The sequence below is a fragment of the Miniopterus natalensis genome, chromosome 11 (assembly GCF_054644295.1).
Source record: "Miniopterus natalensis isolate mMinNat1 chromosome 11, mMinNat1.hap1, whole genome shotgun sequence".
Taxonomy (NCBI): domain Eukaryota; kingdom Metazoa; phylum Chordata; class Mammalia; order Chiroptera; family Miniopteridae; genus Miniopterus; species Miniopterus natalensis.
In genome coordinates, this window is record NC_142091.1 from 67260590 (window position 1) to 67284898 (window position 24309).

Consider the following 24309-nt stretch of genomic DNA (forward strand, 5'->3'; position numbering starts at 1 on the left):
AAATTATGGCAAACAAGATCGGGGCCAGAAATAGAGAGGTATTTAATAAGGCAAAAGGTGGACTGCAGTTGATTCCTAGCAGAATGAAAGAACAAATTATTGAACATGTGGCTTATAAGTACTTAGAAAGAAATGCCTGCTGCTGAGGTTTCACTAAGCACAGGGAATAAAAAATTAACCTCATTTTCATTGTCTGATAAGGATACCAAGAGTGACATATTGGAAAATGCCATGGACAGAGAATATCTTGATTATTTTAAGGCATCTGACAAAGTCTTACAATACCTTGTAGAGGAGACAGAAATGTGTAGGCTTCAGATGTGAACACCCCGCCCAGGCTGCTATTGCATGAACCAAAGTCGACACAGAAGTCCCCAGTAACATACCACAAAGCTTGATACAATGTGCTGACTCACCATTTTGCTAGCAATACAGAGGAAGAGAGAGAAAGCATGTTCATCAAGTTATTAGACAATGCAGGATTGAGAGAAAAAAACTGATTCAAAGTTCAAACAGATGTTGAGAGGCAAGAACGAGGAACTGCAATTGACATTATTAAAATTTAATAGAAACAAATACAAACCTGCTTTCATTTTAAAAGATTCAAATTGCACAAGTAACTACAGGTTGGTAGAGCCCTGGTTTATTAACAATTTCCAACGAATTTTTTTAAGTTACTGAGGGCTCCATAGTGGCTTCAGAAAAAACTGCTGAAATCTTAGGCTGAGCCAACACTGTTTAAAGCACCACTGTACTATGCATTGGACAGCTCTCACCTAGAGTTTTTACTCTGTTCTGGCCCCCAAAACTAAAAGGGAATATGAGCAGAACTGACAAGGATTTGGAAACCAGACCAGTAAAAGGAAAAGTCTGGCCTGAAAAGAAACATTTAAAGGGAAATTGCAATTTATCTTCAAATAGTGGGAGGACTGTGACTTAGAAGAGGCATCATTAGACCTATTCTATGGAGATTCAGAGGTAGAACTAGGACCAATATGAGGAAGTGACAACTTGGTATAAGAGAGAAGATTTTAACAGGAATTTAGCAGTGATGGATTAGGCCATATACTCACAGTGTGACCTCTCATCAGAAATATTGAAGTAGGTGAATGGAAGAAGAGGGGTTAATTCCCAACATTTATAAATAACTCATACAACTCAACACCAAAAATACCAAACAATCCAATTAAAAAATGGGCAGAACACCTGAACAGACACTTCTCCGAGGAGGAAATACAGATGGCCAACAGACATATGAAAAGATGCCCAATGTCACTAATCACCAGAGAGATGCAAATTAAAACCACAATGAGATATCATCTCACATCTGTCAGAATGGCTACCATCAATAAATCAACAAACAACAAGTGTTGGTGAGGATGTGGAGAAAAGGGGAACCCTCATGCACTGTAGGAACGAATGCAGACTGGTGCAGCCACTGTGGAAAACAGTATGGAGGTTCCTCAAAAAATAAAAAATGGAACTGCCTTATGACCCAGTGATCCCACTTCTGGGTATATATCCTAAGAATCCCGAAATACCAACCAGAAAGAATATATGCACCCCTATGTTCATAGCCAAGATCTGGAAGCAACCCAAATGCCCATCAATAGATGAGTGGATAAAGAAGCTGTGGTACATGTATACAACGGAATATTACTCAGCCATAAAAATGAGTGAAATCTTACTATTTGCGATAGCATGTATGGACATAAAGGGTATTATGCTAAGTGAAATAAGTCAGACAGAGAAAGACAAATACATGATTTCACTTATATGTGGAACCTAAAGAGCAAAATAAATGAACAAACAAAATAGAAACAGACTCACAGATACAGACAACAAACTGATGGTTACCAGCGGGGAGGGAGAGTTGGAGGGCTGGGTTAAAAGGTGAAAGGATTGAGAACTAAAAATTGGTAGTTACAAAAAAGTCATGGAGATGTAAAGTACAACATAGGGAATACAGTCAATAATATTGTAATAACTATGTATGGTGCCATGTGGGTACTTGAAATATCAGGGGGGCCACCTTATAAAGTATAAGATTGTCTAACCACTATGCTGTACACCTAAAGCTAATACAGAATAATACTGAATGTAAAAAAAGTATTTAAGTAGAGCCTGAACTGCCACTTCTCAGGAATGTGTCAGAGAGAGTCCTTCATTACACAGAAAGTGAAATGAGATGTCTGAAATGTTGTAGTTCCAATCGAACAACTGGGACATGGGATTGCAGACTTCCATAGAGAATGGAAAACTGAACTGTCAGACAGACATATTTATAAACATATAAACGTATCAATCATGACACTCAACTCCATTCCATTTGGATCTGGATTAATAAATGAGTTTAGCATCACTACAGTCTTTCCTCTAGGGTCACAAGGTCAGCTCTCGGTTCCTACACTCTCTTCTCTCTCGGTTCCAACTAAACTTTTAGGCTTAGAATGAACTACTCATCAGTAAACTTCTCAGGACACAGACATCTTCATCTCTGTGTCCACTTTAGCATTGTTCCTAATACCGTACTTAGCACTGTTCGTTGCTCTATACTTTTGCTGAATTGCTTAACTGAGAGTTGCAGAAATGGCATATGGCAATGAGCTTCTCACTGAGATGATGGAAAGTCCAGTGCTACATGGGTTTCTGAGTTCTGGCTCACCAGTAAGAGATACTCCGTCCCTCAGTACCCCAAGTTCTACCTTGGCTTACCATTACTGATTTCTGGGAGGTCAAATTTAGTGAAGTCCCACCACTGGAGCCGGTAGGTAGTATTGGCAATGTTACTGGCCACAGCAGACTGTCCATCGCCAATCACTGCCCCTGGTGAGAGAAGACAAAGAGAGCCCATTATAGTACTTATCTACAAGTTTCCACTGAGAACATAAATCAATACTGGGATTAGTAGGGGAGAGGGAAGAGGAAGAACCATACTAGCGCCGAAGAAAGCTGGCGAGTCCCATCTGTCAAGTCCCAACCTCAAGAGAAACCAGACATGTTTCTCAAGAACAATTATATGTGGAAATATAATCCCATTCATCAGCCTCTCCTACTATTTAATGTTTTTTTAAATTGATTTTTTTAGAGAGAAAAGAAGGGAGAGAGAAACATTGATGTGAGAGGGAAACATCAATCAGTTGCCTTCTGCAATCACCTCAACCAGAGATTAAACCCACAACCTGGGCATGTGCTCTGACCAGGAATTGAACTGGCAACCTTTCGGTGCATAGGATGATGCTCACCCAACTGAGCCACACAGGCCAGGGCAGCCCCCTCCTATTATTAATCAACATTTACTTAGTGCCAACAATGTTGCAGATATTGTATATATCTTGTCTGGTAAGTTCACAATCTAAAGAGGCAGATGAATTTTCATAAAACTGTGAGAAACAAAATGTGAAAAAAAGAGAGGACACCATTAAAAGAGAAAGCATTTTGGTCCTGGGATGTCTTTGTAACAAGCAGCGCTCTTTGGGAGAAAGCAACTCCTCCTTAGTGTATGACCTTCTTCCTAATAAAACATCTCAAAAGGAGGCTTCCTCCAGGGAAAAGGCAGCCACCATACAGCTGACTGGATAGCCAGAGACAATAAAAAACAAATGTGATATTTGTTAACTTCTTCTGGATTCCTGGCATGTAACACAATATAAATTTATAAGCCTAGTTTTTCAGCATCATAATATTTTTACTAAGACAATTTTTTATAACTCTTCCCCACCCTGTGAGAACTTCCTTGAATCCAGATTCACTTGTAACATCTCACGGTTTAACTTACCGAGATATACACTTCTGTATGACAATTTTCCTTGGTAACTAATTAAATGAAAAATGGATTTTTTTTATCAGGGTGACACTTTAATTTGCAGTTGTATTTCATTTAGATGAACATGTCATTTCCTCCTCCTCCTCCTAAGGTGCATTTCTTTTTCATACACAACCACCCTTCTGATCAGACAGAGCCAAACCCTCTTGGAAGAGCAGCCGTGTATGCTAGACAACCTAAACGGTGCTCTGCTGCAAATCGACTCCTATTTGAGAAACCGAGCTTGCCAGAGCTCACTAGTCTCAGGACAGTGGGCAATTTTATACCTACATTCGCCAGAATCCCTGTCTTCCTCTGCATATCACTGCAAAAGGGCCCTGCAATCGGTTTTGTTTTTTTAAACTTTTAGAGAACTGCATTTATTGTGCTGTACTCCTGGCGTTTTCCAATTCTTTCCTCAAATGATCAAAAGATTGTTCAGAGAGAAAACATCTTCTATAAACCATGAAATATGAGAAGGGTAGTCTTTCTACTCTTCTCTAGTTGCTGCAGGGGACTGCGTGAGAAGACTTTTCAATAGTAGTTTACCGATTGCCCTCGCCCCAGTTTCCATTGTAGAGAAAGGCATAAATACTGTAACAGCTCCTATCCAAGATGATGACACTTCTAGATTATGTATTCTCAACATGGGCAATATTGCTGTCCTGGGGGTGAAAACTAGCTCATGGGGGGGTGGTCTTAGTACAATCACTAGTTCCCCTCTTAAGTAGTGCAGCATGTAAACAGGTAAACAGATATACAGCATATCCGTGATACTAAACTTTCATGACAGTAGAGATGATTAGGCGGGAAAAAATGTCTAAAAAGGCTCCTTAAAAGGGAATACTGTTCTAGAGAAAACAATACCCCCGAAACAACATATTTAAAATCTTACAGATTCAAAGACAAAGACCCAAATAGTCATGATCTCCCTAAAGCCTGAGGAAGACAGCATTTGGGGGTGCTGTCAATGAGTCCATGATCTCAAACCCCTACTGAAGTCCTGTGGCACATCACTCAAATGAGGCAAATATATATATGCCCTTCCTTTTTTTTTTTAATATATATACATTTTCTTATACTTCATTTTTAGAGAGAGAGAAGGGAAAGAGAAAGAGAAACATTGCTTTGTTGTCCCACTTATTTATGCATTCACCAGTTGTTTCTTGAGTGTGCCCTGACCTGCGATCAAACCAGCAACCTTGGACGATGCTCTAACCAACTGAACTACCCAGCCAGGGCTATATGCTCTTCCTTTTAACCTTTACAGAAAATTCTATAATAATTACACCTGATTGGAAACTTTTGCTAAACTCTTGGGTCACAAGGAGGTTAAGGTTCCTATAGGACTTTCTTAAACAGGAACTTTCTTGATTTTTATAGGCCTCTTTGATAATGAAAACCATTTAATTCTAAGGTCTACCACTTCCCAGGGCAGAGTTACTCAGTTTCATTTTGACCCAGGCTCAATTCCACTGAGCTTATGAATTGCTGCCCTGGCTTGCTTATCTAGATGGTTGACATCTTCCTTTGACCACTAGTCTCTCTCAAATTACTTAGTTCCTTATCATTTCCTCCAACTTCTCAAAGAAAAGCATATAACCCAAATGGAAGAAGGTAAGTTGATTTTCTCAGAATATGATGAATAAAATGCTAGTTGCTAAAAGAAGGTAGAAAATAAACTGAAGAAATAAACCCCATATTTTAGGAGCTTAAAATATGAGGGAGAAGATGAGAGCTACAAACAGGAAAAGGGTTACAGAAAATACCAGATGCTTGACGAGTGCTGTGGATCTACAACTGGGAACACAAATGATTAAGGCTCCAATCCAGCGATCTAGAAGCACCCTGTGCACGCCTCAAGAAATGTCTTCTGGAGAACAGCTGTGCAATAAAATAAACATGTGCAGAAGAGGCTAGGGAGGAGTTCTCTGCCAACAGTGCCAGAGTGCTGAGAAGAAAGGAAGCCTGGCACCAGGGAGAGTCAGTTTTCAGTGCCATGTAAACATAGATTAGAGAGCTAAAGATGCCAGCAACAGATTATTGTCACCAGGTTCTCTTCTGCAAGAACTGCAGGCCAACCAAGCCTGTCTCTTGGAAACATCAGGAAGAAAAAGTATCACCATATTAAAAAACCCAACCATTTAGTGCCTCTGGCCACTAAGGTGAAGGTATAGGACATGTGCCAGAATGAATTAATGGAATGAGTTACAAAGTATTTATATAGGAGGCACTTAGCCTCAAAAACCAAATCCTGAGAGATTTCTGAGGCCACAAGGTCTTCTGAGTAACAACAGAATGGAACAAGCTAGACTCCGGGTTTCTCAACCTTCACTGTTGATATTTTGGCCAGATAATTCTTTGCTTACAGGGTAGGGTGGGTCTTGTGCACTGTAGGATGTTTAGCAACATCCCTGGCCTTTCCTTACAGATAAAGAAACCAGATAAGTTTCCTTTGATAAGTTTCCTATTTTGATAACTTACTCCAATTTCTGTATGCTTTTCCTCTGTGGGTACAGCTCTATAATCAACAGCTCATAGAGGTCCTTTTGTAAGAGACTGGCCCAAATAATGTGCCAACACCAAGAGAAAGAAGTACTTAATTTTTTAAATCCTCACTCAAGGGCATGCTTAGAGAGAGGAAGGAAGAGAGACAGAGACAGAGAGAGACAGAGGCAGACATAGATTTATTGTTCCACTTATTTATGCATTCATTGGTAGCTTCTTGTATGTGCCCTGACAGGACATGCAGGAAATTTAAAATCATACTGCTAAGTGAAAGAAGCAAAAAGCTACATATTGTAAAATTCTAACTATATAACATTCTGGAAAAGTCAAAACTATGGACACAGTAAAAAGATGAGTGGTTGCCAGGGGTTTGGGAGGTGGGGAGGAGGGACGTATAGGTGGAACACAAGGAAATCTTGGGGGGTTGTTAAACTATTTTGTATAATACTATAACAGTGAATAAATGTCACCATACATTTGCTAAAACCCACAGAACTTACACTAAGAGTGAACCCTAATGTAATCTATGGACTTTGGGTAATAATGACATGCCAACGTTCATGGACTGTAACATATGTAGCACTCTGGTGTAGGATGCTGATGGCATGAGAGGCTATGGGTGTGTGTAGGGGGAGGAGGTATATAGGCATTCTCTGTACTTTCCACTCAAATTTTCTGTAAACCTAAGACTGCTCTAAAAAAAAGTCTATTAACTTGAGAGAGATGGTAGGGATAGGGGTAGGAGTAGGGGTAGGGGAGGGGGAGAGGGAGAGGGAGGGGGGGGAGGGGGAGGGGGAGGGACAGGGGAGAGGGGGAGGGGGAGGGATGGGAGAGAGGGGGAGGGGGAGGGGGAGAGAGGGGGAGGGGGAGAGAGGGGGAGGGGGAGGGGGAGAGAGGGGGAGAGAGGGAGAGGGGGAGGGGGAGAGAGGGGGAGGGGGAGAGAGGGGGAGGGGGAGAGAGGGGGAGGGGGAGGGGGAGGCGGAGGAAGGGGAGGGAGGGAGGAAGAGAGAGAGGAGAGAGCCCAAGTCTGTCATTCATGTTCTAGGAAACAGCAGCTGTCCCTAAGGATACTATTAGTCATGGCAGCTCACCTTCCACCATACAATCGGAGTTCTTTTCCTGGACCTTCAGAGCAAAAGAGTGAATAAGGATTATTCTGACAAGAGACAAAACAAGGGGCGAAGGACACTTAAATCCAGTGATCCTGGCCAACTATCAGAGAACAACAAAAACCAAGCTGCCGCGTCTCATTTTCTGAGTCCAGTCTTCAAGCTGTAGGCCAGAAGCCTCAGGATTGTATCTAGGGATAAAATCTTATTCATGACAGTCACATGGTAGGTGAGCTCTACCAAGCCTGCATGCATTTCTCTGCCTCTGCTTCTCTCTCAGACTCCTCTCTTCTGTCGCTTGGAAAGGAGAATTAAGAGTCGTTTTTCCAAAATACTTTTTTTTTTCCGCCTCTCTCCAAGATCTGTTCTAGGAGCAGGGAAATAAAGAGTATGATTCAACAGTACAGTGAAAATATGGAACAATGGGAGTCATTAGCAAATCTATCAGAAAAGCTAATTCAGGAGGGTAAAAAAGGGCAAGTTACAAAGAAGGAAACAAATTATATTTCGGTCCTATAAAACTGTTCAGTTTGAAGCTGCCTAATTCAGAACGGGCATCTCTGACTGTGCTGCTGCTGGGAAGATAGAACAAGAATGTGCTGGGGGCACGACCACTCACCACCCTCGAAACACAATTACTATCTTTCTGCTTGGTTGTAATATAAAGTCAAGAACTAGCTTGCTAACTGGTCAGTAGAACTGAAACTAGAAACCCCAGGGTAGATACAACTGAACAACTGAACTTTTCAAATTTCTTCTTAGAAAGCCAGTCACAAAAGACTACATAATGTATGATTCCATTTACATGAAATGTCTAGAATAGGCAAAGCTATAGAGACAAAAAGTAGATCAGTGGTTGCCTGGGGCTGGAAAGTGAAGGGGAAGTGATGGGGGAAGTAAATGCTAATGGATATGGGGTTTTTTAGCGGGTGATAAAAATATTCTGAAACATAGAGATAGTGGCAATGGTTGCACAACTCTGTGAATATACTAAAAACCACTGAATTGTATTCTTTAAATGGGTGAACTATATGGTATGTGAGTTATATCTCAATAAGGCTATTATTAAAAAATACTAGTCAGTGTAAATTTGGGTCAATTTGTGAAGTAAAAAATGGCAATCCCACATTTGGTATCCTTTTGCATTTCTTTAATAATTTAGAGTACTGTACTGGTGAGCATCTTTTTATTTGTTTACTGGCTCACTATTTCTTTCAGCATGCACTGCCTACCCACATCTTATGTGCATTTTTATGTTCAGTTATTTTAAGTCTTTTCTTATAGATTGTTTGAGCTCTTTATAACAAATCGGTTTCTGTCTATGAAAAATAATTCTTCTTAGAGCAATACAACACAGGATTATCTGGACGTAAAAAGCATTCTTCCTCTCTAAGGATATATGGAATGGCATCCTAGGAAGAACACTTACTCTTCTTTCCAGAAAGCTTCATTCAAATACAGTCTTTATATTTGTTCTAAGAAGGGGGTTAACTAAACACCTTTTCACCTTACCACCATTTTAAAAGTTTCATCGAAGGGCATGGCCAATTATTCTATAGCCTGGGGGCCTGGAAAGAATCCGATGGCAGATAACAAGACTTCCTCCAATGATATAAGTTTCTCTCAGTTCCCATGTATGGTTTTGACACTGAGGACAATGACCAAACTACTGTTTGTTTGTTTAAAAATAACATCTTTATTTATATATAATTGACATATTATACAATTCACCTACTTAAAGTATACAATTGAAGGGTTTTTAGTATATTCATACAGTTGTGCAACCATTATCAAAATCAGTTTCGCAACAACCACTGCTACTATTTAATTTCAGGATATTTTCATCACCCCATTCCCTCCATGCCTTTACCCAGTAGCAGTCATTCCCTTCTACTCTGCCCCACTCCCTCCCTAGCCCTAGGCAACTACTAGTAGAGTTTCTGTCTACAGTTTTGCCTCTCCTAAACAATTCATATAAATGCAATCATACAACAGGTGGCTGTTTGTGTTTGGCTTCTTTCATTTAGCAGAGTGTTTGCCAAATTCATCTATGTCATAGCATGTATCAGTACTTCATTCCTTTTTATAGCTGAGTGATGTTCCATTGTGTTTATAACTGAACCACAGGTTCACGAGAATAAGATAATGTTTTTTATTTATGGAAAATATACTGCACGTAACCCAGAAATCATAAAAGTGTCTAAGAGAAACAGAATTATTTCCTTTTGAAAGAAAAAGTAGGTTATCAGAGACCAATTCTAAATATATTACTTATAGCTGAAACCGAGTCTTCACTTTTTCCTGAGGCTAAAATAAAAAATAAGAGTATTAGAGGACATCATTTTCTGTAAAAATACAAAAATAAAATCCCCAACAGGAATCATGTGGGTGTCTATAATTCTGACATAGGAAATGTTCTGAGTAAAGTGTGTGATCTGTCTATCAGATTTAGGCTGTTTAATAACTGTTCTAACTGGTCCCTTAAACTGGTGTCAATCACTATACAACATTCGTTTGAAATTTATTTAACATAAATTAAAGGGTAAATATTTTGTAGATATAGATGTCAGGGACATTCTCTTAGCAGGAATTGAGCCCCTAAATCAACATAATTTTACTGTCCAGTAAACTCCTAAAGGCTCCAAAGCTCCTGCTCCTAAGAACACGGGTAGCATCAGTCCACACACAAATCATGAACTTTAGGGGCAGACCCAAGAAATAGACTGCTGAGGTCAAAAGCACTGGATGAGGCCAACAAAACAACAAATGATCCTCTGAACTCAAGAAGGAAATCAGTAAGGCCTGGAATACAGAGAGTGTGCAAGGAAGGAAAAAGAAATAGCCACGGAATATTGCTCATCAAAAATATTCTCAAAACAACATTTCAAACCAGGATTATGTAGCCACAGCAGAGTAGCTTTGTAATAGGCCAAGAGGAGATATGGCCTTCCTATCCAAAGTAAGTAGTACAAAGAATCTGGTAATAACTTTTAAAAATATTGTGGTAAGAAACACAGAACATAAACTTACCATCCTAACCATTTTAAGTGTACAGTTCAATAGTTATGTATATTCGCATTGTTGTGAAATAGAGCCCCAGAATTTTTTCATTCTTGCAAGTCCGAAACTCTATACCTATTAAACAATACTATTCCCTCCCCGCAGGCCTGGTAACAATTCTACTTCCACTTTCTATAAATTTGACTACTTTAGATACCTCCTATTAGTGGAAGCATGCAGTATTGGTATTAGTTTTTAACATGCCCTGAAATCACAACTAGATAGCATGCACACAATCATTCACAGGCATGGTGTGAAGTCAGAGTAATAGTCCAATCTACAGGAAGTAGTTAGATGTGATGGGAGAATGTAACCTCTAGGCCTGTCATGGCCACTTTCCTTTAATAAGCCATTCAAAGGGGTTAAACAGAGCATAGGGTTCATGCCATTAGACCTAGAGAGCTTCAGAAAGTCCAAAGGTGATCGAGCTGCCATAAGACTACTCCGTTTCCTAATTCGAGGATCGCCAATGACTCTATCACAGTGCCTTGAAAGTAACAGTATCGTCCAGAGTTCAGCGATGTATTAGCACCCTACAGAAAAGGAAGTAAACTGCTCTTCACTGGGTCCTCACCCCTTCCTCCCATCACATTAAAGCCCAGGATTAATCTTGGCTGTTGGCAGGACAACTGGCACCTCCTAGCTCTCTGAAGGCAAGCTAAAATGCTCCTGTGTGGGTAGATGAAGAAGCTGAGGTCCATTTTCCTCACCATTCTGTAGACCTGCCCCTTTTCAATCTATACATCCTAATGAAGCAATTACTTACACTTACACTAAGGATGTAATTGGGACAAGTAATTATGAAAGCAGAACAGGTATTTTCAAAGAAATGAATATCATTACCTTTCTTCCTTCCACAAACATTATTTAAGACAAAAACAAATAAGCTCACAAGAACACATGCTACTGATAAATTATTAGGATCAGCATTCCAAAACCTACAGCCTTTATGAGAAATGGGGGAAAAACCCAACAACCCCAAAACAAAACCAAAAAACCCAGAGCTCACTCTCACCAGGCGGGCATTTCCTTAAAGCCTCTACCTCTGACAGAAGACATGCAGGTGGATACGAGTATTAAGAATTACTCTACCTCCACTTCCACATCCCCCACAACCTGCCATTTCCTATATTTAGGTCCCAGCAACCCCTGTCGCTGGGAGGACACTGGCTTAGGCAGGAGGTCCCTGAGTGAAGCCAGGAAAGCAGTCAGGGAAGCGGTTATCCTCTCACTGTTGCACAATGGAGCTGCTAGAGGGGGTGCCTCAGCAGCACAAGGATGGGCAGAGAGAGGAGGGAAGGCGGGGGAAAGGACTGAGGGAGAAAGAGGTGAGAGAGAAAGATAGAGAGTGACTGACTGACTCAAACACTGAACAGCTCTCACCAATCACTTGTCTTAAATTGCTGAGACTCCTGCAGCTTTTATTGTTTGGTAGAAGCACAAATGAGTGGAATTGGACCAGAGGGTCTTGGGCTTGGCAGCAGCAGGAGGGAAACGACCTTTATTGCTGCAAAGATGCAGATTTCAAAAGCCTAAAATCTGCAAAGAAGGGAAATGGAAATGTGCTGAACGTGGGTTTGACTGGCAGCTTTCCTCATCTGTCGATCACCGGGTAATAAACACTGGGAGATGGCAGAAATGAAGATAAATGCTTTCAGCAGCACCATTCCCCACCCTCCTCTCCTCTTCCGCCCCCACTCAGCACATGACAAGAGAGTTAAAGCAAGAAAATAAATCAGCTTCTTAACCAAGTCTTTTGTTAAAACTTTCCTTACAGGCCACCTACACGTGAATTATTGCTCTATGAGCCTACATTCTCATTAGGAGGCCCAGTTTGTAAGGGTACAACATTACTGGGCTGAGTCAGGCCAAAATATAAGAAAGAGGCCAGACCTGCTCCCAGAGGGGAAGGTCCAGAACTCCCCCTCCCCTGCCCCCCCGCCCATGATATTCTCTAATCCACAGCCTGGCTCACTCAGTTTAGAGGAGACTTTGGAGCTCCAAGGAGAGCATGATGTCACTTCACTGTGATCACTGGCACATTACTGTTTACCCAGGGACAGAAAGGCTAAGCTCTCAGAGCTAACAAAGATGCCCTGTGGGCTTGGAGGTCAAAGGTGAAATCAGATCAGAAAGTGGACTATAGAGCACTTGGTCTTGACTACCAACTTCACATTCAGGCGTTGGAATGAAGGAAACATCTGTAAGATCAATGATCTTATGCATGTTCCACAAGTAGGTCCAAGGGAAATACTGTAAATTTTGGGACTTGTGATTACAACATTGAGATAAAGCATCCAGCTGGCTTGGTTTCTGTAAAGAGACTATGGACTTTTGAGTAAGGTAAAAAGATTAGCAATTCCTAATGCATGTGTTGGCTGTTGCTTATAGAAAGATGGTTGGGAATTTTGTAAAAACTGCATCCTGATTCTGCTAAAAGTGGGTCTGACAAAAATCTTAGTAATTAGATCCTATAAGGCAGATTCTGCCCTACTGGCCCAGCCAGTCTGTTCCCCTAGATCCCGATGTAGAAAAAAGGATTCCAGACCTTTGTTCTAAAATATAGGTACCAATTAGTGCAAAGTATGGAGCACAAATAAGTGGGAAAGAGCATGGCGAATGGGTCTGTTTCAAAACAAAAATTGCTCTGAAATCTGAGTAGTCCCCAGAGCCATACATATGCTGTGGGACTCTAGATGAACAATACTTGTCACATGAAGATAGCTAACTTGAAATAGTTTCTAATTAAAATCCACTGTTCAAACATTACTACGAGGCACGAAATGGGAAAACATTATTAACAAGCCCTATACTGAGACACTGCTAAAGGATGCACCTGAAAGCTAGACAACATTACGGATTAGCCTTTCTTGTCTTTAAACCTAATAAAATCCCACCTCCTCTTGGAAGCTTTTCTGAATTAGAAATCCCTGCCCACACGATATTAGCTATTTTTATAACACAAAACATTTGTCATCTTTTAGGTTACCTGCTGTTAAGTATATAAAGGTTGCTCTGAGTGCAAGTGTTTATATCTCTGTGTACACACACGTAGCCATCAATTTTCAGTTGGTACCGCATGGTCGCTCTCCTTTTTCTAAGAGGTCTTTTCTGCTCTCACTAACGTGATAAGACTTCCTCTTTGGAAGCCCCATAGCATTTTGTTTCTCTCTCTTATTCTGTCATATTCCTTCTGCTCTATCTCCTCCCATCCTGTTGAGGCAGCACTCCCCAACATAATTCACTCTACTTGAGGACAGGTATAAAATTCAGTCCATCAGAGGTTCAATTCAAAGGCTACAAGCCAAGTATGCTTGCTCTGCTCCCACTCAACACTTTTCCTGAACCTGACTCCCCACAGTACATTATAAATAGGTTCTTGACAGGAAGGACGCACAATTTTCTTATCCTTACATGAAATATCTTGATGCTCTGCCACACAGAGTATAAAATACTCTGAATTAAATTCAGAAACAAAGGTTACTTGAATATGTGTGATTCTTACTATTAGACTCTTAGCCCCTTAAGAGAAAGGACTATCTTAAACCCCCTAAGAGACTCAAGTGCCTCTCAGTTCCTGTGCCCTAAAGAGCACCTTGCACAAAGCACATAGTTGCAACTCAATTGGTTAACTTAGAGCCAAAGTATCTTTGGCTTTGGGAAATATCCACTCAACCAGCAGAAGGACACTTGCAGAATTCCTAAAACCCTTTTTGTTTGATCTCTGAGACTCTAGGAAAGCACCCAGCCTGGAGAAACCTACCCAGTACAGTACTCAGGATACTAAAAAAACACTCCAAAATTTTCCTCCTTTCTAAATGCATTCAAAACAAAGCAGGGGTGGCTATGCTTTTGACTTCACGTTGGTATAATGTTAAAAAGTTTCTCCCTCTGGCCACTGAAGGATCAAGCTGGGAGCAGGCTGTCCCCTTTGTCTGCCCTGCAAGGCTCTTGCCTGAGGCCAACAGGATTAGCACAGCCATTTCATGCTCTGAAAAGTCATAAAAGGCAAGATGGGGAGCTTTTCACTGGAGGAAATGCCTAGTAGTCAGAGACGGTTCTGTTTCTGTTCAATAGATAAGTGGGGATGCTGAGGTTAAAAAGCAAAATTTCCAACAATGTTTAATGAAAGGTTTGGAGACAATGTACAGAATTAGGCAATGGGATAAACTCCAAGAAGAGAGGAGCAGGTGCCAGAGCAAATATGCAGCAGAGACTCAGCACCAGACGTTTTCATGCATTCAAATATTTCCATGTATTTAAAATGTCATCAGGACGCCCTGTGAGGACAGACTTGATGCAGCAATTAGGGAATGTGGGCTTGTCCCTCTTGGCACAAAATACCCACAAATAAGCTCTTAGTAAAAAAGTCAAAAGAAAAAAGAAATAAAGCTTTACCATAAAAAACTAAGCAGTTGCTACATTCTCTCGTCTTAACTGACAATTAACTATAGATCTTCTTGTGAAGAGGTAAACAAAATTCATATACACCCTATTTGGAAGCAGAGCTCCCAGGGCCCAAGCTGGGTTTTAAATCTTGGGCCTACAGATGGTCTCAGGAGGTCCAAGAAATCACTGAAATAGCAAATATAATTGTGTGCGTGCATGTTACTGTATTAATTGTGGGTTTTGTTTTCTATGGTATTTTAGTGTTTTGACATCTTGGGCCCTTGTGGACTAAGGGACTGCCCCTTCCAGAATTAGCTAATTCCTAGGGATAGCAATCAATTTGACTGCAAGTGCACAACCAACCAATCCAGAGCCCATACCCCCATTTTATCAAATTCACACACCAAGCCAATGATCTCCTCTGCCCTGAAGTACCCAGGGCCAGGTATGGACAATTAGAGACCACCCCATAGTCCAGAACCTGCCAAAATGATTCAAACTATCTAATCCTAAACTTACTCATCAGACCTACCCTGCCTCACACATTTCTTCCCCTGAAAATCCCAACAAGGGCTTTGGCAAACTCATGCTTTCCCCCTCCTCTCATTCTGCCTCTGGAGCAACCCTGATACTTCCCTATGTAGTCCTGTGTGGTGTGTCTCCCTCCTCTTGGGAACTGTAAGTAACAAATTACCTTTTCAATGGTAATTGTCTCCTCGTCTGTTGGCCTTACTGTACCTGAATAAAACTAAAATCCTGGGTATGCTTTAATACAGCTATGTGTACACATTTTTTTCTGAGGAAATGATCCAGCTTTTAACACACATTCTCAGAGCATTCACTGTCCTCTAAAAGATTAAGAACTAATGACCAAAATATTTCAGAGCACATTGGGGCTCTAGCTCAGTAGGTGAGAATGTATCACTGACGAAGCCTCTCTAGGGCAAACCTAAAGCCAGGTGGTTGCTCTTAGAGAGTGCAGAAACAGTGGAGACTGCAGAGGGCTTTGTTTATTTGCTGTTTTCTTGGCTCTTTGCAGTGCAGGGGATCATAAGGCAACAGAGTATAAAGGGAGAAGGTTTATAAACTCCCAAAGTGGTGATGGTAATGATAAATTAGCATTTCTCTCAAATAATACAAAATTTTTGAATGCTGAAGAACACCCACAGGGTTTGGGAGATTAGGAATTGATTGTCCATGTTTGTTTTGTAAAAACACCGTGCCAACCAAGGACAGTACCTCCAGCAAAGAGATAAAGCCCTGGCCTCCAACCCCAGTAAGGCTGACAGAGATATAGAGATTTTTAGACCAAAGTACAGAGTCGTGAGACATGCCTAGAATAGTGATCTCAGAACAGAAAGCTTTTCGATGGCTGAGTGAGGACCCAATATTAAACAGATATCTATCAAACATAACACTGTGAAAGATGTATATAAAATGGTAATAAGATGTCCTTCTTGCTTGGTTGGTTGGTTGGAGCCTATAATCCAGTTGGGGGGATAGGACATCAAAAACAGTACAAACAAGAAAAGGCAGTGTAAGTGTCCAATGAGTGGTCTGGACCACTAGAGCCACAGTTGTTCAGAAGGGGTCACTGGGCTTGGGAAGGGGAGACCAGGAAAGCTTAGGAAAGAAATAGGAGCTAGGCCTTAAAGGCAGAACGAGGATTTGGGAAGGAGAAGTGGACAATGTTTCAGGATTGGAAAGCCTTCTGCTCAAGGCGATCCAGGGTTCAAGTGCTAGTGTCAGTTCAGTGGGAAGCAAAGGCTCATCTAGAGAAGAATACAAAATCAGGCTGAAAAAGAAAGATCTGGCATCTGTGTGGCAGGAAACAGAAATCCTTTGACATTTTTGGATTAAGGGAATTACAAAGTGGATAGCTTTTAAAATTTAATTTTAATCAAAGTCTTACATATACATAATTTTTAAAATTAAAGAGTATGACAAGGCTAATAAAGTTAAATAGCAGCCTCCTGCCCCATTCTCTCCCTTGATTTCTGCTCTCCAGAAGCAGTTACTTTTCAAATCTTTTAGCTGTTTTTCTTCTGATAATTAACTGTCACATTTTTACTGTTACTAATTTTTCAATTTTGGCTATTATCTACCGGCTTTTTATAATGGGAGATGATTTCTCCGACCCTCTTTTCTCCCCCTTCCTTCCAAAATAGTTTTACCACAGTTTAAGGTTAAATAATGTTAATTACTTACAGTTTTATGGCTATATACTCACAGCATACAGGAACACTATAATAAATTTATATATCCTTTCATATACAATTTTGTTTCTTCTGGAGGAGAGATGTTCTTTCCATCACTTGCTAGTCGTCACCCTCTTTGTCCCATTCCCTTTTCACAATGAGCATATGCTTTTTTCTAATTCCTTTACTGTCATTTTAAAGTGATTTGGGAGAGGATGGAGATAAACACATGTGGTCATTCTGTAGTCTTTACTAGAAGTTTCTGGTACCGTTTTATGAAGAGCAATCTGGCAAGTGTTTCAGAAGTGAAGAGTATGTGCAGGGAGGCACCAGTTAAGAACTGCTACAATAAATACACACTGAGTTATAACAATGTAAAAGTACAGGAATTTATCAAAACACAAATTTCTATAGCCTAAATTGGATCAATTAAGGAGCAGGAATTTGATCCCCAAACTAGAACATTCAGTTTACTTAGGAAAACATGATTGTGGTACCACCAGGGGATAGGATGGTGAAAGGTACTAAGAAGCTCTTAGGCATTTGTTGAATGAAGGAATGTTGACCAAACAAGTGTTCCCTTGAATGGTTCTGTGCACTGTAAGATTCTGTGCACTGTAAGGACAATGGGTGACACAGATGAAAAGAACGTTTAGTAAGCAGTGTGTGCTGGTAGTTATTTTTAAAAAGCCCAGTGCGTCATTCCTAAAGGAAGGTTGTAATTTACTGAGTGCCTACTACATGCCAGGCAATAAACAAAACAGATAAAAATTCCTGCCTTCACGGCAATTACATTCTGGGGGAGGAGAAACACAACAAAGAAATGAGTTCACCACATAGTATGTTAAATTATGTTAAGTACCAAGGAGAAATGTAAAACAGGGAAGAAAAACAGAAAGTGCAAGGAGTGGTGCTTGGCAATTTTAAATACGGTAGTCTCTGAAAAGCTTTACTGAATCCCTACTTCACAGATGAGGAAACTGAGGCTCAGATAAGTTTACTTTCCCATGGTCAACCAGCTAGTAAGAGGAGAGATGAAATTTGAATTCAACTGCCCTTACTATTAAGCTGTACAGCCTCTGCCCAAGTCAGTAATAAATTCAGTTATAAAGGTTTGCTTTATCAGCTATTTTTTTAAGATGAATATTGGCACTTTTAATATCCCAAAGGCGGTTAAGAATAACTTTCTATTTCAGGAGTTGATGTCTTATTTCACATCCACATTAACTTTTATAAAAGAGTGGCAAATGGTCTAAGATCTTCGGTTGACAGCATCTTTAAAAAACTGAGAAGAGGTCAGAATAATAATTAGCCAGGGACAGTGAAAGGACACTTCACGAGCTACACTCAGGCTGTGAGAAGACAATACACAAACCCTGGACCAGCCCCACTTCCTTCTTGCGGCTGTGAGCGCCTCCAGTCCTTTAAGAAGTATTTATTTTATGTCCCAAGGGTTCCTAGCACAACTCCGATGTTCTTTAGAGACTCCTTTTATTAAGCCAAGAATGCACCCTTTCAGCCAGCTGAGCCTCTCAGCACTGAGGTGTGTCTGTCATGGGAACGTCTCAAGGTGGCAGCCCCAGCTTGTCTGGAGTAGCTCAGGTAGCGCAAGTAACCTAGGTGCTAAGGCACATACCTACTTTTTCTGTTGTTAATCCTCACCCGAGGATATTTTTTCCATTGATTTTTTTTTTTTTTTTGAGAGAGTGGGAGGGAGGGAAGGAGAGAAGGGGGAGAGAGAGAGAAAGGGGGGGGACATCAATATGAGAGAGACACATCGACTGTCTGCCTCCAAGCTCAGGGCCAGGGATGGAACCTGCAACCCAGGTAGGTCACCTTGACCAGGGATCAAACCTGAGGCCCTTTGGTGTGCTGGCTGATGCTCTAACCACTGAGCAACACCAGCCAGGGTGGCATATGTCTGCTTTTATTCCTTCTGACTTCAGGTAATATCCTCTACAAGGAGGTGAGACCACTCTACTATTTTTTCCTACTTAACCCCTGGAAGGAGCATGGAGGTAAGCACAGCATTCTCACCTGTCGAGTGGACAAAGAGATAAAATGACTCACTCGAATTACACAGTGAATTACTGAAGGAGACGAATGACAGCAGCCTGGCTGTCAACTTCTGGTTTGCTTCCAACACACAAGATCAGTAGTTCTCAATCTTTTTGTATTCATAATACACATTTGGGTATTAGGCTTTTTTATAAGTATATTTGAAGGGATTAAAAGACTCAAAACGACAGTCAAGTCAGCAATAATAAACATGCAGGCACTGTTATAAAGACAGTGTCTCACGGTGCCTAGCTGGTGCCTTCGGTACTGTGTCAATGAACAGCAATGTTCTCCCTTGTGGACTGTTCACTCACCTACTCGCCAGGCTAACTTCTCACATGCTTAGGAAACACAAGCTTTCTTTGGCACCACCCTCTTACCTCTTACTCCTACCAACTTGTATCCTACTCTAGAACACAGTGTGTGACTTCCTCAGCTCCAAAGTCAACCTGATATTGCACTAACAATTTTAGCAAAAGTGCATTTTACGCACTGATTACACTTTGGTGGCATTCCAGCATGAAAAGCTATGCAAGAAAAGTCAGCCTGCCTTCGGGAGAGCAAAGCAGCCTTCTCAATGAAGAAAGAGCTCAATTCGAATTTAGCGATTAATACTTTAATGCAACATAACCAGGAAACAAGCAAGTGACAAGCAGTGCCAGAGGCATTCATTAAGGACATCCTCCTGCATCACATCAGAAATGACAGCCTCTTGAAAGCCAGGAAGAGAAAACTGACCTCATCCAAGGAGGTCCATGCTGGAAAGACTACTTCCCCTAAAAAGCTCATTGAGGAAAAGGCAGTTGTATTATGCCTCATTTGACTGGAAGAAACTTTGAGTGTGGTTGAGGCACAAGGAAAACTAGAGAAGTGGTAACCTGCATTTTTCTAAAACATTTCTCTGACAGAATAAGTCATCTCTGAGTAAAGCCTTTCTAACAGAACTAAGTTAATGATTTTCCTGTTACTGGTGAGGGAACTGTGACAGTGATGCAGTGATCAGGGATAAGGGATCAGATGAAGTCTAGGACTTTTGGACACAGAACAACAACAATAATTCAAATTACTGAAAAGGTAGGAAAACATTAATTGACCTCGGAAGATACTTATAGAAGTTAATTTTTCTATTAAAAATTTCCCGAACTTTGTGAAGTACACAGTGGCACTCAGAAGTACATTCCACTGAATTTATTACATGCAAACGTGAAAATAGGACTAATACCATCCAACTGAATTGCAACGAATGCTACAGTAAAATCAGTCAGGTCTGAACTTTCTCCTAGTTAATTCATAATGAAGTTAGTAAATATTAGAACCACTGGAGGAAACAGTTCCCAGTGAATAAGGAGCAAAAGAACAGGCAAGCGATGGGAGCAAGTGAGACCCACGTGGGCAGATGCACTCACACTCTTCTCAAACACAAAGAGAGACCCTAACTGCCACCCTAAATTCTGCCCTTCGTTGTAATGCAGCTGTACTACCAATTGGACTGGGGGGAGAGGGGCCACAAAGGACTAGTCCTTCCAGATTTTTCCTGTGGCTGGCAGACAGGTTTAGGCTGAAGGGGAAATAAAGTAATGGCTTAGGGAGGACACTGAATCTCCATCTACCTTCTTCCAAGGAGATGCCGGGCATGGACTTTAAAGCCAGAAAGATGAAAAAAAAAGAAAAAGGCAAGAAAGTCGAAAGACAAGCAACACAGTGTATAGCTGAGAAACGGACATTTTAAGGCTCAGCTTGAGGTCCAAAGATGTCTAGCACAAGGAGGATGACTATTCTGTTCCCTTAGGGCCAACCTGAGTAACTGAAGAGATGAGAGGAGAAAGTGGGATGGATGAAGTGAACACATTTTTAAATGGGAAAAAGTCTTATCAACAGCAAAACATTAAATACATTAAATAAATAAAAGCAAAAGTATTTAGGTTCTTCTGAAAGTGCAACAGTAACCCACATAACTTTAAACCCTAGTCAACCTAGCTGGCAGGCAGCCTCCTGGGCCCAACATTAGGTATAATTTGACATACAAAGGATTAATCATGATTAAAAAGAGAATTCAAACCTTTGGTTTCTTGCAAGAAAGCAGCTATGAGTGACTCCTTGATATTTCCTAATGTTTAACATTTAAGAACATCAAAGCCAAAGGAGAACATGAGCTAAGTATTCAACAGTTTAATGTGCAGGTCTTGGCTGAAGAAGGAACAGAGAAGCAAGCATTTCTTTAGGAAGCAGACTGGACCTTTATCTCACCTGTGTTAGTTTGCAACAGTCTGACTGAGTCTATATATGCACACAAAAAAATCCCCTGCCACTACAGATTGCCCAATAAAAAAGGGAAAAAATATGAGGAACTCTGAGGATAATTAAATTTGTCAAAATTAGGTCTAAGGACTCAAGAGTCCAACATTTTCCTAGAGAAAGGTCCCCTGAGGCCATTCTCAGTTTTGATAGTTTCAGTTATACACCTCACACAAAAGTCATGAGTCATGTTAAATTGTAAAATGTAAAACTGTCAAATTGTAACCAACATTGCTTGGCTCTTGATATAAGAATCCCATAATTTCTTGCCATATACTTTTCACTCTTACTTTAGGGTTTCAGATCTGAAGAGAAATCGAATAGAAAATTGTGGCATTCAGCCGGGCTGGTGTGGCTCAGTGATTGAGCGTCAACCCATGAAGCAAGAGGTCACCGGTTCAATTCCTGGTCAGGGCACCTGCCTGGGTTGCAGGCTCAATCCCCAGTGAGGGCTGTGCAGGAGGCAGCCAATCAATGTTTTTTCTATCTCTCTACCCCCCTTCCCTTCCTTTCTTTCAAAAAGAAAAGTTGCAGCATTCAAAATAAGGAAGGCAAAAAAGCAGGCAAAATACCAAGACTAAGATTATTTTTTCAGGCTTTCTAAATTCTAACACCTTTTCTTTAGGTGTCAGAAAAGAGCACTGTCTCTCTCCATAGCTGCATAAGCCTTGCAGACAAAAGTCCCTCTCCCATGTAGGACAGGCACTAATGACACAGAGGAAAAGGTAGGCAACTCCACTTGGTGCCTGAAAACAAAGGCTAGTAAGTCCATGCTAACAGAAACTAATACACGGAGTACCTGGTAATAATGGTAGAAAGGGACATGAACTTGAGGGAAATAAACAGCCCATCAGCCTTTCCTTCCACAATCTCCAAATTCTATGGCCAATTTCTGTTACTTCCACCTAAGGGCAGCTTGAGAAATTCTGTAAGTGAGTCTTAGGGTTGGCAGTTTAACTGGTAGGTGTGAGGACAGGTTAGGTCTTGAAGCTGTCAGCAGAACAAGCTGGTTTAGTTTTAGGGATGGCTTGGGTTGGGTAACAGTGATAGAGATATTTAAACATTCCCAAGATAACCACTGGTTGGTGCTGGCTGCTTCTATCACACAGAACCTTCAAATTCTTTCCAGGTAAGACAAAGACTAGAACAGCTGAAAATTTCTTCAGAGCAGGTGTTCCTAAGCTGTCCCAGTAGCCTCTCCAACTAGACCATGGGACTGGAGAAACTGGGCATTCAGAAACAACTTATTTCAGCTTTGCATTGGTATTGTCAGTTTAATTGTTTACCTAATAACCAACATAACATTTTACCACTTTCCTGCAGTCACCTCACTTCAGCAGAATTCGATGAAAATATTTAGACCAAGAAACATTTTGTGGCTTTTATAAGTTCTCAGTTCACTGTTATGTTAACTGGATTCATTTTGCCTTAAAACCAAGTTCAAATTCTCTGACCCATGACAGATAAACGGAGGATGGGAAGGGGAGACAGGGAGCAAATGCAGAAGGAAGGATGGATACTGGTTGACTCTCATCACCACACACTCTAACCTCTTATCAGACAATAAAAGATAAGCTCTAGTTTCATTTGGGGATATTCTCTGCCTCTTTGGATTAAACAGTCTGTGCCTTTCCATTCTTGGAGCCATTTTTCTGTCCCAAGGGACACCACTGCTCTACCTCCTTGGGAGTGGTAAGTACATTTCCCCCATCCCAGACTCAGTTGAGAGGGTCCCTTCTCTTCACTCCCCAGGAGCAAGCATGGCCACACACACATTTCAAGCTGTGGCAGCAGCTCACTTTGTGCCTCTTGGTCATTTCCTGAATCTTCAATGGTAAGTATGTATCTTTCTTACACACAGGCTATCACAGTTTAAATACAACTGCTCAGTGCAAGGCTCAAAACCCAGGACTCAAGAGCAGAGCCTGCGCCCCTGTCATTGAGATGGCTGAGAAATAACACCGGGGAAGTCCCAAAAGAATGCCTGGTGAGTATTAAACTTGTCTCTATGTGCCCTGAGGTCCAAGCCAGGCATTCCCTAGAGGAGGCCAGAAAATAGTTTTTAACCAATCTTATCAACCAGGCCAAGAAAAACCAAAGTCCTATGCTTGAGGAGAGCTGAGCTCTAGCTTATTCCAGCCATTGGCATAAGAAATCACAACGTGCCACAAAGACCCCCTGCGTTAACTTTCAGGAAATTTTCTTCCAAGTTGCTGCTATTACAGGAGCTGAGGATTTTAAATGATGCCATGGGTACAGGTTCACTTACAGCCAATTTAGTAAGTGCTCGCACAGTTAATTCTGTCAGTCTTACTCCTACATAGAAATACCTGTGGCCCCAGGGGGCCCAACCACCCACAGAGCTCTTTTGCACATCTTTTTACTCTTCAGCACACAGAAATAGAGGGCTACATCCCAGAAAACACCCAGAAAAAGAGAAAACGTCGTTTCTCTGAAACACTGTGCGTAGAAAACCAGGATCCAGCTTCCTATCTGGATGTAATTTCTAAATGCATGTATCTCTGAATAATCCAAATAATGATCTAGGCTATTTCCCCAACGTTCCAAATCTAAACATCTATATCCCTTGGTATGCTGAAACTTTCCTTTCATGTAAGGGCACTTTAAAAAGCAATTTGAGCGGCGTGGCTCAGTGGTTGAGCGTCGACCCATGAACCAGGAGGTCAGAGTTCAATTCCTGGTCAGGGCACATGCCTGGGTGTGGGCTCGATCCCAGTAGGGGGTGTGCAGGAGGCAGCCAATCAATGACTCTCATCATTGATGTTTCTCTCTCTCCCTCTCCCTTTCTCTCTCTGAAATCAATAAAAATGTACTTTAAAAAAAAAAAAAAAAGCAATTTGTTTAGAGTGAGCAACCAGGCTACCTA

The 24309-nt window shown here is 41.1% G+C and overlaps 1 protein-coding gene across 6 annotated transcripts in view; it reads right to left on the reverse strand.

Moving 5' to 3' along the window:
- AMBRA1 (autophagy and beclin 1 regulator 1) overlaps positions 1-24309 on the reverse strand; it is a 146865-nt gene that overhangs the window by 38186 nt on the left and 84370 nt on the right. For all 6 annotated transcript variants that reach the window (XM_016204043.2, XM_016204042.2, XM_016204045.2 and 3 more), the window contains one exon: positions 2716-2826. In XM_016204043.2, the coding sequence (XP_016059529.2) occupies positions 2716-2826 (111 nt within the window). The remainder of the gene's footprint in view (positions 1-2715; positions 2827-24309) is intronic.